General features: G+C 35.3%; 1 protein-coding gene across 3 annotated transcripts in view; it reads left to right on the forward strand.

Moving 5' to 3' along the window:
- Positions 1-16,723, forward strand: part of Ten-a (tenascin accessory) — a 244,158-nt gene that overhangs the window by 216,381 nt on the left and 11,054 nt on the right. For all 3 annotated transcript variants that reach the window (XM_066391157.1, XM_066391159.1, XM_066391158.1), the window contains 8 exons: positions 4,294-4,320; positions 7,948-8,067; positions 10,674-10,838; positions 13,190-13,398; positions 14,197-14,435; positions 14,494-14,676; positions 14,728-14,939; positions 15,066-15,207. In XM_066391157.1, the coding sequence (XP_066247254.1) occupies positions 4,294-4,320; positions 7,948-8,067; positions 10,674-10,838; positions 13,190-13,398; positions 14,197-14,435; positions 14,494-14,676; positions 14,728-14,939; positions 15,066-15,207 (1,297 nt within the window). The remainder of the gene's footprint in view (positions 1-4,293; positions 4,321-7,947; positions 8,068-10,673; positions 10,839-13,189; positions 13,399-14,196; positions 14,436-14,493; positions 14,677-14,727; positions 14,940-15,065; positions 15,208-16,723) is intronic.

Raw genomic sequence — 16,723 nt, forward strand, 5'->3', positions numbered from 1 at the left:
GTTGCACAAATAACAGCAATAATAATTTGAAAGTATTGAGTTAAATGAAAGTTACTACAGGTTAGTGAAAGGTGGTAAATAACTTGGTTTAACTTAATTGGCCTGTAGCAACTTACAAACCTAGGTATGTATCGAAAGACACACTGGTGGACACAAGTTGAGCATGCGTTTAAGATTTAAAGATAATTTCTAATTAACATAAAGGATTTTGCTGCCTAATAACAATTGACAAAACTGTATCCGGGAAAATTTTTATCACCCTGTAAAGTAGTTTCTCTCGACTAGAAATTTGGGCTATTTTTTATTTGCTGCTTTATTTTTATGTAGATAAATATTATTCTTAGTTTCGGAGAGAGGAATGTGCTCCACATTTCCATAGCCTCGAATTGAATAAATTTGAAAGTATTAATATATTTCCTAGATGTTAACCTACTTTCTGTTATTCCATTTCCTAATATTTTGACCGCCAACCGGACCTGGTCTAAAAGCACTCGACGCCTTTCCTTTATCAGATATTTCGCTTTACGTGACTCTAACGAATTCCTTCACAGAGTAGTTGCCTAAATAGCTATTTGGGAGGGAGATAGGTAAATCTTGTTTATTTTATAATGTAATTTATATTCAGGTTTTTTAGATAATGACACAAGATAAATTTACTTAAAAAAACACATTTTTCCCAATTTTACTTTCGTTCGTCGTACGTGCCAGAGGTACTTCAAATAACCAACAGAGACACAGTCGTTGATCCGTCTAGAGGAGTTTTGAGTATTTTACAGCATCACAGACGGCGAGACGGACTTAAAACTCATGCTCTACTATTAATAAATTTCCAAGCTCCACCATCAGGAGATTTTAAGTATTTTACTCAATCAACGCCCAATAACTAGAACCTAGAACTACAGGACCTATCAGAGATTCTTCACGTAGCCAACAACATCGAAGACATTCCTAGCTGCAGCCCGGCAAGCGATTAGCTGGCAAATCTATCAAATTGATGGATATTCTAGGATCGCCAAATTTGAAGAAATTTATGAGATCAACAAACAGGGGATAGACAGTGTTCCGTCGCCAAAGATGCGAATCCGTAAGTACCAAACACTGTAAGTTCGGTCCGCCGCAATTGGGACAAGCCAGACCAGATCCGCTCAGATAACGAACCCACAGCAGAGGTCTAAAAAGAAATCTTATCGGCCCTGGAAATGCGTTAATACCGAAAAGGGAAAACTAAGACCCGTCGAGGAGCGTAATCCAACCGAAGGATATTTCAACCAGTTAGGAGAAGTAAGACCAGATGGGCCTAGATCACCGACTCGACAATGAGGTCTGTAAAAGATACCTTGCATTATGGACCCTTGAAAATGCGGTAAAATCTAAGAGACGAAATTGAAAGCTATTGAAACCAACAAAAAACAGTAACAAATATTTATTTCGTTCCTACAACCATCAAACCCAATGATATGAATTTACCATTCCATTCTCAGCATAAGAGAAAATCCAAAATCCTCGTTCTTCTGGTCCTTACAAGAAGTGGCAGGATACATTCAAGCGTCAGAGTCAACTTGTGGATTCTAGGAAACAAGACGCTTTAAGATAATTCGTGTTAAACTTTAAGATTAGTGTAAATCCATTAGAGTATTCATACTTTCGTATGGTTATCCCTAGATAATTTGAAGTTTGGAGAACTCCAAAACTCAATATTCTTGTAGTTAAAGGTTAGGAAGATAATTTCTGGTAAAATTCAAAATCACGGGAAAACCATTATAGCTAAGCATAGGACCACTATTAGTAAAACGTTCTGCAAATCCGTTAGAGTTTAGTGTGTAATGAAGCAGCCGTAACTGATATTACGAGTGTTAGATAGATCCCACAGGGTAATCCAAACACGTAAATCAAAATTCACAGGGTGCATATTCTGTATCCTTGAAAGGTCACTGAAGGAAATAGTGAGTAACACAAACTCCGGAAAAAAGTAACAACGAATATATTTGGGGTGCAAATTAATATCTAGTAGTATTGAATCGGAAAAAATATTCAAAATTCAGTGGTTTATTAAGAGATTAAAAGGATTTTTAATTATGTTATTGTTTCAGACGTGTCATTCGTCTCATTTTATTATAACATAAACACAATTGAACTATGAGAGAACTTTTGAAAAATTAACCAAGAAACTGAAGAGAAACATAGTGGAACTATTTCCAAACCTGACCTTATTAAAATCCGCTTGAACAAAGCAATAATTCTGCTTCTATCTCATCTCCATTCTCATGTTTTAGTTGCAAAGTTTGCATGCCCCTAAAATACATTACGAAAATAATTTCTGCAGTAATAAATCAAGAATAATCAAATATTTATTCTATTCGATACATTTTAGAGCAAGCTACGTTTCCCTCTCGTCGTACGTAAGAGAATATCCTACGCTCCACGGCTCATATCGATCTTCTTTTATGTTTTGTTGTTTCTTCCGTTCTTTATTACAAGAGCGGAAGTATTCTGCGGGAATTTTATCAATTCATTTTCGTCGCAAAGATAAAATCTCATCTGCATCACAGCTGCGAAATTTACTGCAGCTCTAAGTAAGCAAGATTTATTGTTGATGTTAAAGTGTTTAGCACAGAACGAACGAGGTGCAGATTTATAATACGCAGGATGGAAATAAGTCTTTTTGCATTTGCAACATCTTGCAATCATTCAACCGAGATAAATTCAAAAGAAAAACATAAACTCCATTTCAGGTTTCATATTTGCAGTAGTTTTCCAAGTCTCCTTATGAGGCAATTCGTAATCAATCCGCGTTTTACGCAATATTTCCCAGACTAAACCAATTTGTCTGGCTGAATGGGGAGGAAAATAGGGACATTCAAATGAAAATATATCTTCATTGCGATGTAAATGGTTTGCAAACTCCGGTATTGATCAAACAATGTAAAGAATAAACTCCAGGCTTATTGTGGGATATTATGCAAATAGCTCGCTGGGAAAGTTGGAAGGGTCTAGTAGTTTCATCGCCGGATCTAATAATATTAGGCTGCTTTTGGCTTTCGAGTGGGAGCAAAAGTAATTTTCAATTGAAACAGTGATGTCATGAACAACGCAATAACTCTAATAATGATGGCATATTGTGTGTACTGAGATATGTGCAAATAATTCACATAATATGCTCTAACTCTCAGCATGCAAATCAAATATTGATTGAATCATGGAGTGCTTTCTCAAAACGGAGGTTTCTCTACCTCCTTCCAGAAATATAAAGCTTTCTCCGTAGTATTTCTCGTTAAAAGCTTCAAAAATATGCCAGCAGGAGACTTTTAATTGCTGCTAAACCAACTTTTGAAGCGTTGTTATAATCAGCGCTCACCTGGATTAGCCTAACCAAAAAAACACATTACTCCGACTCCCTCTGCATGGAAAAAAACGATGCCAGTGACTATATAAAGCTTTTACCTTGGTGCAAATTTTGCAGTCTTGTAATCCAGTAAATTTCAATTACCTCGTTCAAACTATACGAAATATTGTGCCATTATACTTAACATAAAACATGATAATTTTTCTTAATAATAACCACATCCAGGGAACTTACATCACTTATGTTACGCTAGAAAGCTGGAATTCTGGACCCTCAATTTTCACAAGTTCCAATTTGTATTGTCAAATCAAATTGTTAAACAACAAGCTTTCAGCGAATTCAATCTTCAAGTGCTGCAGCGCTATAAGTCCGCTGAATGCGCCCAATCATAATCTTTATCCTGCTACTGTCACCCTAGCTGAAAGAAAACAAGTAATTACAAAGTTAAAGTTTAATAAAAAATAAAGTGCTTTTAGACCAGAATCCCCTCTATGTGTTTTCAACGAAACAACCCTATGTATAACCGTAGTTAACTGAACCTATATTTGCTAACTTGTGTCTGTCATATGTCCGTAGATAATAGTCCGTTTATTTTTATTTTTCGTTTGTGTGTCCGTCACATTGTCCTGTCATAAGTCGGTGATTGAACGAACAAGTGAGAGTGGTGCGCAATATGAAATGGAACAAGAACCATTTTAATTGTCAGTGAGTAACTAAAATTGTAAAACTCCTCTCCAGCATCGCTTTCATATTGATGTTTTTAAATATTTGATCAGTGACGATTAAAATGGTGATGTAATACATATGCCACATGCAAGTTTTATCATTAGACAAAGTTCATTTCTCATATGAAGAGAGTTAAAACATTCATGTTAAGCATATAGTATTACGGGAGTGATTAGTAACTGTCCTGTCTCTTGTGTTCTCTGTGTCGCTGCTGCAACCCGTAGCGAGTTCTGGAACTCCTTTACACCGCGGTAAGTCGCAGCATACTCCCATATTCGTTCTCTGTCTGTTTGTCTGTTCTATGTACTGCCTGTTACATACCTCCATTAAAACTAACATTAATGGAAAGTCTAGCTTAACCTCAAGGTTTTTTCAAGAAAGTTTGAAGACCTCTTAGTCCTCTTAAGACTTTCTCTAGATTTTCTCTGAAATGCATCAAAGTTTTCAGTTTTGTATCTAATTTCATTGGTTCACCTAAAGTTGGAGATACAGAATTGAAATATATGATTCATACTATGACTCGACCTCTCTGTTTGTTCGTCTACAATTTTATGTATTGTTCTTTGTGTGTTAATCGTTTATCATGCTTTTTATGGTATGTCTATGTTTTTTTTCCTTGCAGGCAACTAAATTGAAACACAATTATTCTTTACTCACAGTAAGGAAGCAAACGAATAAAAAATTAAAACTTATTTCAGAGAAGTATCTGAAAGAACAATTTAAATTGATGATGTTAGTTAAATAGTATTTGTACTGTATACAAAAAGCGTTTGAAATTCTCATAATATCTCGAAAACTATTTTGGTATGAATGACATTAATATGTAGCTCAATAGTCGGTCTAATATAATTTCCTTCTAAGATGTAGAAAATCTTTAAAAAACAATTTCCGATATACCATGAACATTCCATGGTATGAGTACGTACATGAATGCTAAATATCAACTCATTTGGTTTTCATTCCAATGCACTGAATTTTCTTGGTAATTAGAAGAATTTTGTTCCAGAGAGAAAAACTTATATTTGAAGTAGATTATCACAATTCGAACATACCTGAAATTTCTAGACGTTAGAGAGCATAAACATTACTTTAAAGAATTTCTGAAAAACGTTTTAAATTTGATAAAGAACATTCTCAAAATATTCAATTTAAATTTAAAGTATTTTTTTCTTAATATTGAATGATTGACTGAATGACAATTTTTTTTTTGACTTTTTTTTATTTCCTATTAATTTTATATTTGTTAATATTATATTATTTTTTATGTATTCTCTTCTCAACTCTATTGATTTAGTTGCCTTATTCATCTCAAAATATGTGTTTTTTTAAGGATTAACCTAAATTAAGATATTTAGTCTTTAAATGAAATAAATGAAGTAAAATAAGCGTTCATATTTTTTCAGGAAAGAACAGATTTCCTAACACTTTCAAAAAGTATCTCTGAAGTTTCCAGAATTCAGAAGTAACTTAATGACTTCGTGAGTTCCTAAAAGAGATCACATTTAATTAAATTAGAAGAAAGAGATCAAAAGTTCAAATTTTTCAATTTTACTTTCATTATTTTTAATCACTTGTGAATTTTTCAAAATTAAAAGATTAGCGTTATTACTTAATTCTTCATAGTTTTTTAAAAATTTTTATTAGGATTTATCTTTCTTATCCTCTTCTTTACTTTCTTGTTACGCTCTCCGACATCTAAAAATTTACGTTACTTGGAACAGAACTCACTTGTTTCCGTTGTATATTTCCATCCAATGCAATTTTAATTTAATTTCGGAAAACATTTAAGTAGTTTTTAAAAGACGTATACAGAGAAGGAATAATAAACATGTTTTCGCAAAAACATTTTCAAGTTTGACTTATATCTGCAAGAAAAGACCCATTGTGTGTTTCACTATTGTTGCGCAAGAAGTCTCTTTCGTTGCAATGTAATCGTATGCTCTGTCGCTGCGCCATCTGTATATTTCTTCATATAATCTCATTTTTATCATTAAAATCCAGACTTAATCACTAACCTCAAATACCGTGGTGGAGGAAAAATTAAAAAAATAGAAAAAAATGTTTAACTTTTCCCCATATTCACATAATATAATTTAACAATCCGCAGAAATTTGTATCTACCTAGATGTCTGTTCAACTAAAACACGAGTTGCCCAGACTCAAGTTGAGTTTTGACCACTTCAGTTACAGTCAAATCATCTTGGTCTGCACAACCAGTTAAATCAGTTTTGTTGACGTAAGGTAAGGGACCATGATGCAAGTTAAAAATTGTCAATTTTTGGTGATTTCCCATTTGAAGGAGTAGAATTTGATTTGCCCTCAAATGGGATTTAATATGGGGTAGGTAATCAATAAAAAGCTTTCCCCTAAGCGACTTTTAAGATACAGTATAGATGTAGTTATCAAGCACACGCAAGGGGGAGAGATAAGTTTCTGATCATGATTAAGCAATTAGAGCAAATGGGAGAAACTGGATAAGACATGAAAATTGTAATGCTATTTTCTAACAGAAGTTTCATTGTGATGTAGCGTCCGATGGAAATTGCGCACTTTTTAATCGTTAAAAGCGATATAAAAGTAGCATGAAATTATTTGCTGCATTTGTTTCGTTTAGTGCCTCTCATCTAAAAACACACAAAAAGGCTGAAACTTACGAATAAATCCTCAACTTTTAACTTGCATCATATGCAATAAATCACGACAAAACCGTGCTAAAAACACACGCCAAAAACGTTAGACTACCATAGAACACACTTTAAGTATCTGACGGCTCAAACCGGAATCCCTACCCTTGTCTTCGTGTCAAGTCATTCCCTAGAGCTAGTTGTCTAAAGCACCAGGGACGCCCTTGAATGCAACAGATCGCCCTACATAACAGCCAATTCAAACATCTCAAAGGGCATTTAATTGAAGTTCTTGTCGTGCTTTAACCAGCTGCTCTTTACACATTAACCTGTAACCTCTGTACAACCCGATATCCTTTATCGCACCTCTTATAATTAATTTTCCCAGAGGGACCCTTATTCTGCATCGTTGCATTTTGTCCAATATTCACATACACACTGTTAAAATTTAACTGCTGTGTCACTATGATAATGAGTATTTATAAGGCGTATGAGCAATTATGGGTGAGCAACTTGCCCAAATTGCTATTGTTGCCCTTTCCAGTGATGGTGCACTTTCGGCCTTTTCTGCCTGAAACGAGTTAAATTTCATTAGTAAGTAGACCCTAATTTAATGAATGTGTGATTAACATTATAACTAATATTATCATCAGAGTATTTTCTAGATTTTAAGCTTTAGAATTCAGGCCATCACCATTTGTATGGTAAGTAAAAACTAGCTTTAATTACTTTGATATGATTTTCTTTATGTAAAGTCTTATAAATATTCATTACGTTCATAGTGACGAAGCAATGTGTTGGAAGATCAGACAATTCACCACCCCTTCTGTTGTAATATATAGAGACTTTTGTTCATTTAGAAGTAAAGGTATTGCCTGCGTAAAGTTACTTTGTCGTAATAATGTAAAATTAATCCCCTCAAAGGTGAAAATTCATTTACAGGCATGGCTGTTATTTTTACATTATTACGGCTCTATGCAGCTTACATCTTATTCAGCGCTTCCGAGGAGATATTGCTAAAGTTCTGCATGAACTCTTCCATTTCATGAAAATTAATTTTCCTTTTTTACTATTTATATACGTTATAGCTAAACATATTATGCACCATAAACCAGATATCTTGCAGTTTTCCTCAAGAGCTGTTCTTTTATTCATTTTTATTCAATGAACCATTTTTTGCTAGTTTTTGGTGCATTCTAAATAACACATTTTTCGTTTTTACTAAAGAATAATTTGAATTTTGTTTTGATTTAGTCGAGTGGCAGTCATGCGTGGGCAGGTGGTCTCTCCTCAAGGACTGGGGATTGTGGGGATTCGAGTTTCCGTCGATAGAGAGTCTAAATTTGGTTTCACACTCACCAGAAATGGAGGATGGTAAGTTTCAAGGGCAAACGAAAATCCGGAAATTTGATATAGATTTGATATAGACACCATTCAGTGTAAATTTTTTCCATTTACAGTCGAAAACACTGATGTAACCTAATAAAGCGTAAAAACGTTTCGGTGATGAATTCCTCAAATTTTTTTTTCTATCAGAAGAATTTTCCTGATGTGGTGTTTTTTGGCGCGCATGGAAAATGAGTCTTTGATAGTTTTCTTGTAAAAAAAAATACATACCTCTTAAAGCTTTTAATAACAATAAAAAAAGCTTTTACTAACAACACCATTGACATTCGAGTCACAACAACTAAAAGAACACGTCCTGACATTCTGATTAAAATTTAAAACCCAACAGTCTTAAACTCGGGAATAAAGTTATCTCCAGACCAAATTATCATATCCAGACGGTACTACGCGGTATTAGAAAAGATCTCCCATGACCTTTTTGTTGTTTATTGAAACTATTAGTAAAATATTATCATCAGAAATATCTACTAAAACTTTGTTTCACTCCTCCAAAATTCCACAATTTCAGGTGATCTATTAAAAAAAGGTAAATTACATCATGTGTCTCATAATTTATTTTTCAATGATTCACACTTTTTACTGCTAATTTATAAAACTCCACTGATTCTAGGCCATATCTACATCTCTATACTAGATTAAGGATATTAAGAAATCCTTCAATAGGAAACAAAGAAATCGTAACGCCCCTGCCATTCCTAATTTGATTTCATCCCAGCTTCGGATTTACTCCTAGTTTGATCCTCTGCAGACTTGTTTATACAAAGAGAGTAAGCAAATCTACGGTTTCAAATGATAAAGCAAACGTCTGAAGCCTTCGGTCTTTTATTTAAAGAAGTATTTGCCGTACTTTATGGGCTCTCTTTTCCTCTGTCGTACTTTACAGTAAAGTAATTTTATCTTATTAAAATAAAACTTAAATCGGGTTTTGTGTCTCAAGTTTCAGCTCTAAAGCTCTGCGATAAGTTGGGAATCTCTCGTTCGCTTTGTAGTACAAATTTTTGTTTAGGTTTAATCTCTAAAGGACTTCCGGTAATCGCTTCTTAATTTTTTTTTAGAATTAATGTTGAGTTTCTCTCGATTTTCGCCCGTTAAAACTGAAACATTTGCGGCCCATTTAACTAAATTATTTAATTTTCATCTTCACGTTCATTGTGTCGAAAGTCATGACATCGGTTTAATTTCAAGGAAAATATTTATGTTCAATTTAAGTTGCTGCGCCAGACAAAAACCGTATAATTACAAAGAAATTTACAGATATCTTTGATGTGGATCCTCTTTCTTCGCCACTTGAGTTAAATTTTAATTAAGATCTACCCTTTCAGCGTCCCTTCCCATTGCATCCCCTTTATTTACGTCTGAAAGGGAATAGGTTTGGTTTAAAGCTGCTTTAAATTGTTCCACACTCACTTGATGATTCATTCAAGCGTTCCCAGCAACAAACATGATACTGATTTTTCCAGGTTTGATGTGTTAATCATTAAAGAAAGGGTACTCCAACAAATCATCAGAAAATTATTAGTGTGCCGCAACTTTACTCGTCGCTGTTTAAATTTCTTTTCTGCTTAATCTCTATTTGTCATCTCGTGTGGAACTCTCCCTTAGGGAAATTTTATCCAAACTTTACAAGCCATGACCTAAATTTTCTTTCGGATTTAAAGAGAAATTTTGTTTATAAAGGGTGACTGACGGAAACCTGATGGTTTTGAAATGAGCCGTACACAGTTATTTTTTACAAAAAATTTAATCATAATTCATAAAACGGTTCATTATTACATGAAATTTATTTTTTTACGTGTGATTACGTGTGAAAAATTATGTCGGGTAGGTGTTGTTCTTCCGTCTGAATACAGGTTTCTAATCTTCACACAAAACCAGTCATATATGTATTATTTCCATATGATAAACACTTTCTTAAGTCCCGAACTTCGCAGGCGACAACTGGATTTGGAAAATATTTTTTCCCAACAAGATGGTGCCACCCCACACACTGCTCGTATGTCTATGTAATTGGTTCGAGACATATTTCCAGAAAGGTTGATTTCGCGCTTCGGTAACGTTCCATAACCCCCGAGATCACCGGACTTAACCGCATGTGACTTTTTTTATGGGGGTATTTGAAAGCGCGTGTTTACTCTCATCAACCCCGTATATTGCCAGAAGGAGGCCATCAGGGAAAAAATCGCTCAAATCAATGCCGAAATGATGTCTCGGGTAATGACCGATTTTCTACGAAGATTGGAAACCTGTATTCAGGCGGAGGGACTCCACGTACCCGACATAATTTTTCACGCATGATCAAATGGCATATAATAATAAACCATTTTATACATTATAATTAAATTTTTAGTAAAAATAGCTCTATACGGCTCATTTCAAAACCGTCAGGTTCCCGTCGGTCACCTTTATACCTCTTGGACCTTCAATTCGGTGTCTTGAAACTCGAAAATTTTGAAGAATTTCCTGCAAAAAAAGATCCTTGGCTCGTTTTTCTTCCCTAGGGAGTTTTGTTCAACATTGAAGCCTTTCAGATTTAGAGAAGAATTGAATGATGAAAATATATCTATTTTTTTCAGGTTTGACGTGCTGGTCAATGGAGGAGGTGCAGTCACTCTACAGTTCCAGAGATCCCCTTTCAAACCCAAAACCATCACGGTCTACGTTCCTTGGAACCAAATTATTGTCCTACCCCCCATTCACATGCAACTCACTGAAGATGGGACCAGCCAACATCTCATCGAGTGAGTACCATTTTGTGTGACTACAAAACCCCATTTAATATATTACCTTCAAACACCACCCGACAAAAGCCAATTTATCTTTTTACCATTTTGCTTTCACAAAATCCATTTTGTATATTAGAATTGACAGTAAAAATGCACTTCATTAGTTGATTGACAGGTAATAGAATAATTCGAGGAATCAAGCACAATGGGACCTAATGGAAACGTTAAACTATAATCGGGCTTAAATGTTGTTCCATGTACATAGATGTGACGTAAATTATGGCACAAATTGTGGTGCAGTGTGGTTGGTTATTTTTATTTTGAGGGGGCTATTCATAGTAAAGGTCCCTTTATTATGAATTAGGTGATGTGTTCATAAAGCTATTGCACTGAATAATGAACAAAAGTGGAACATTCGGCGACTTTTCTCATCAAAATTATACAGGCAATGAAAATTTGTCACAAATTTGTCACAGTTCGATTAGAACCATCAAAGCTGCAGATAAGCTACAAAAAATGCTGTTAATGACGAACGAGAAGAAATAAAAGATAAAGGAATACAAGGAAGGCAAATCGAAATTAAAGCTGAAATAATCCGAAGTGCACCTGAACTGAAACTATAAATTCAAAATCTAACGATACGTTGGAAAAAATCCATAAGTTCCGAGTATTCTATAAATATAGGAATATGAAGAAACTGGAAATAAAAACGCATACGAAATAACATATATTCCATATACTCTTAAGTGTCTATAGCCTGAACAAATATTCTAGAATGGGTTTGCTAACCTAATTTCTTTGAGTGCTAAGTGCTTATGTCTTCGTCTTGAATATCATCTACTGAGAATGGGATATTTTTAACAAAATTCCAGATATTATATGGAATACTTTGTGCAATGCGTTCAATTTGGATTGCCTATTATAAGCTGGTTAGATGGTTTTAACTTAAATTAACCACTTTTGTTCTCTGATACGTATTCCTACAAAGTAAGACGACGCATGCAAATAATTCCTGATGGTTTTTCAATTATTGTACAGGGTGAGTAGTCACGGAACCGACACAGAGTAGATGTGTAAAGGGGACTTCAAAATGTGACGTTTTTTTGAATTTTTTTTTCTAAGATTGATAGTTGAGAAGATGTTGACCTCCGAAGTGGCTTGTAAAATTTAAAAAAAACCGCATATTTTAGTTTTATTCTTATCATTATCTTTAATTGGTAAAAATGTGAGCTCAATAAGGGTTGAATTTGGAGTAAAATAAGGTCTAAAAGAGTTGAGATTCTTTTATCTGTAAAGCAAATAACAAATGAACAATACTATTTAATAGCAAATTTAATTCTAAAACTTTTATTCCTCTTCAAAATTTGTCGAAAACCTTATTATTTTTTACAAAATCGCAGTCATATTCAACAAATCGCCATATTTTGAAGTTCTCTACACACCTTCTCCGTATCGATTCCGTGACTACTCATCCTGTATATTATATTTAGAAAATTCTCTCTAGACATAGATACAAATATACAGGGTGTTTCCTAAGTATTTTAAAATATTTCACGGTGCGATGCCCAGCCCAAAACATAAAAAAAATTGATATGGTCATAGGTTCGCAAACGCTTCGTCTCCAATATACAGGGCGTTAAAAATTAATATTTGTTTTCCCTACTATGTGTCCGTTTGGAGGAAAAATAATAAATAATATTGCTAATTATAATAAATATAAGTAGTAAAAAAAAATGCAAATCGCTGTATCGGACGAGGAAGTCCTCAGCCTTGGCCATCGCGATCACCGGACTTAAATTCTTTGGATTTCTATTTTTGGGGGCGCCTCAAGCAATTAGTACATACTGCTCCAATTGCCACAGAAAATAAGCTGCGAAATCGGATATTACAAGCTTTCAACAGTATCTGTGATAATCCCGGTATCCTTGGAGTGCAGGAATCTGTTAGGTGACGAGCTGAAGCATGTGTTATGGCCAATGGAGGTCATTTTCAGCAATTTCTTTAGTACAATTCAATTATTTGATTATATCATATTCTTTCTTTCTCATAATGTTGAATTTTTTTACTAACGCAGCAATATTATTGATTATTTTTTCTCCAAACCGATACATAATACGAAAAACAAATATTAATTTTTAACGCCCTGTATCTTGGAGACGAAGCGTTTGCGGGCATATGATCATATGAACTTTTTTTATGTTTTGAGCTGGGCAATCACGTCGTTAAATATTTTAGAAGACTTAGGAAACACTCTGTATCATTACATTACCTATTACTATTCTGATTATCACAATTATTGTAGTTCGAACATTATCGCAACCAAAAATATCCCCTTCTAAATCACTAATTATTCGTGTTTATTTCAGTCGCAATCCGGCGTTATACTTCCCAGGAGTATCTAGGTCATTCTTCGATTCAGATGGGTCGTTGCCCAACGTGTGCGAGGAGCACGATCCAGAAAAACTCCGCCCAATCATAACGGGCACGTGGATGCCGGAAGCAGTCGGAGGAATGCAGGGCAGGAGCGTCATCTTTGCTGAAACTCAGATTGTCCAGGAATCTATCCCTATTCCAGGTGAGTTATCGGGATAATGCATGAGCAGCTCTGGAAACGGATTGCCGAATTTTACCGCTTATCAGTTATTTAGCGCCCTAGAATTTCATGGATGCGCTTTCCAGGAAGGACGGATCTGTTTTTGAATTATGCAGAATGGGGATATTCGAATGAAATGGGCTGATTGATGTGGGGTGATTGTTGGGTTCATCTGGAAGGCTCTTACTCAATGTTTAATCGTTTTCACGGTGTGTGCAGTTCAAATATACTGAGAGGGCTGGAAGTCCCTCATAAATTCGTCAAGATTGCAAACACATATTTTATGAAAACTGTACGATTGCTTGCAACATAGATAATACGTAGAAATTTGAGCTCCAATTATGGCTCACCTCATAGAGCTCTGTAGGGCGTGAGTTATGAAGGAATAACACGACTGAATAACTCTTTGTAAAGGATTTCTCTAATAGTTATAAAGGATAACTATCAACAACTCTTAAAAATTATTGCACTCAATCTTTAAATCCATTTCTCGCTTTGTTTCCTTTACAGCAGTCACTAAATTGTTTTCTATTCCTCGCGTACGGAGGCAAATGGTTTACTTTCAGAATAGATTGGCAGATTTCCAGAGAACATTCACTTGAAACGTACACCGGCCTGGATGGGATTTTTATGTAAATTGTGCAGATAATTTCCACAAAACTGGCATAAATATGATTATAGTTCCACCATAAAAGAGCATCGCTTTTAAATGAATATTGTTCGCGACTTCTTGGGTCATTGCCTCGTTAACAGGCGCTTTAACCCTGGAATTTTTTCCAGGCTCCAACTTGAACATAATGTACCAAAGCTCCCAATCCCTGGGATATTTGACCACGATCCAAATGAAACTCACGGGCGATAAGATACCGGATTCGTTAACCCACGTGCACGTACGGGTGGAAATTGAAGGATGTCTTTACGTGAAAACTTACGAGGCTGACCCTAATCTTTATCACACCTTCGCCTGGAACAAAAGGAACATCTACAAGCAGAAAGTGTATGGAATTGCCACTGCAAAGGTTCGCGTGTTTGGAAACTCCTTTCCTTTATGAGCTTATATTTTAATTTTTTATGAAGGTGTCCATTGGGTACCAGCACGAGACTTGCCATGATCTAGTATGGGTCACGCAGACGGCAGAAATCAAAGGATTCGATGTGGATATCTCCGATATTGGAGGCTGGGGCCTCGACATTCATCACCATTACAATTTCCATGAAGGGATTCTGCAGAAAGGAGATGGTTCGACTCTGCACTTTAAGGTGCCTAATGTTCCTGTTAGTTTGTCGATTTTTCATGGTTGCTTTTTGCAGAAATATCCACGTATGGTGAAAGTTGTTATGGGAACCGGATTGCAACGAAGCATTGATTGCCCTGGACAATGCGGCGGACTAGCCAAAGATGCCCGACTTTTGACCCCCGGGTCTTTGGCCAGTGGTCCCGATGGCAGCATTTATGTTGGGGATTTCAACCTCGTCCGCAGAATCACCCCCGAGGGAAAAGTGTACACAGTTTTGCAACTAAGGTACGTAAGCCGGCTCTTTTTTATCAACTTCTTTGAAATGGACGTGATCGGGAAAAATTTACTTCTTAACTTCCCAAATCGATGGTGATTCTTCAGTTTGATTTCATGTAAAATCGTTTGTTTCAGGCCTACTCAAGTGGCTTATAAATACTACTTGGCGATTTCGCCCGCTGATGGACATTTGTACGTGTCGGATCCAGAGAAGCATGTGATTTTGAAGGTTCTCTCATTAGAACCTGTGCAGGATCCTACAATCAATTGTGAAGTAGTAAGTACAGGAGTTTGACAGTTCTTGAACTTTATAATAAGGAACATTAATCGTATATGTTGCAAATTTGTAGTGGTCAAATCCATTATTGAAGCTTTCTCTGCGATCCACAGTTCAATTGCCTATTCTAGTTCGAATTGGAAATTTAAGCCAAACGAACTAATAGCCCAATGCTGGCAATTAGTATTCGGAATTATATTAATATTTAACACTGGCACTCCCCATTGGGTCCTCGAACGATTTTAGGGGAGAAATTTCGAGGGACCGCCAGGGGCGGAGGTATCAAGGGTGTTTTCTAAACAAACGGTACAAATTTAAAAGAATATTTATTGCGTCAAAGTTAGGAAAAAATTTCAATAATTTTATGTCCGAAATCGCTTCATTTCCGCAATAGAGTATGCAATACACGCCACATAGGCGAATTTTTATTTAGGAAGAGCACATTAAATTTCGTTTTTACTGACTTTTGGTACGACCCTGACAATTTATCAACAGAATTTAAAATTTGTTTATTTAAAAAGGAATGCTGACAGCATGAAATATCCACAAAATATTGGCGTACCTAACGAGTTTACCAGCACAAAGGAGTTTTAAAAATTTAGGAAGGTTGAAAGGTAATTTCTGATCAAAATTGCTTCGTTCTTTGTGGTGCGGCTCTATTAATCTATCGATGTAGCTTAAAACATGCAGCAAGTGATACGTCAATGACTTATTATATGCTGGCATTGTAAAGGTTTTATCTAATAACGGGGCGTACAGGATACATATCGCAAGTAAGGAATTTTCTAACGAAAGACATGAATTTGTAAAATTACTGGATATGGAAAAGGGAAACGCCAATGATTTTTGAAAGTTTTAAAAGTTTCGTTATAATTTGTAAAATCATCATGTTGGTATGGTAAAATTCGGGGCGTATTGGAAGCAATTTTAAATCGAGATGCGGGGCGAAAAGGTTGGGTACGGACAAAATCATTTTATGAAAATTGCTGGGTCTGAAAAAAATATGCTACGTCAATGAGGTATTATATATTGAGCCCTGAGAGGGTTCTTTGTAATTTAAAAAGCATGCATTTTGCCTCAATGAAACAAGAAATTCCAAAAGACTATTTAAATGGAAATAAGGATATCTGTAGTTGAACATGTATTTGAAGCAAAATATGCGTTTGAAACCAGCAAAAACAGAGGCATATAGAGTGTACTTCGCAAGTAAAAATTAGCGCCACAAGAAAAATCAAATGTAAGATATAAATTTGGAAAATTACTAAAATCTTGCGATATGCCAACGAGTTCGCATACACTGAGCATGGTAAAATTTGTCAAATCAAAAATTTCAAAGAGAAAGACCAAAAGGAGTATAAAAAGGAGAAATAATTTTTTAAACCCACTCCGCTCCAAAACATTGTGATACGCCACTGGTATTCGCTCAAGACGAAACGCATTAATTACACCTAGCTTATTGATGCTCAAATTAAGATAATAGCTAGCCATCTTTGTTCGGAGAAATTGCCTTGTTTGG

The sequence above is a fragment of the Euwallacea similis genome, chromosome 6, assembly GCF_039881205.1.
Source record: "Euwallacea similis isolate ESF13 chromosome 6, ESF131.1, whole genome shotgun sequence".
NCBI lineage: Eukaryota > Metazoa > Arthropoda > Insecta > Coleoptera > Curculionidae > Euwallacea > Euwallacea similis.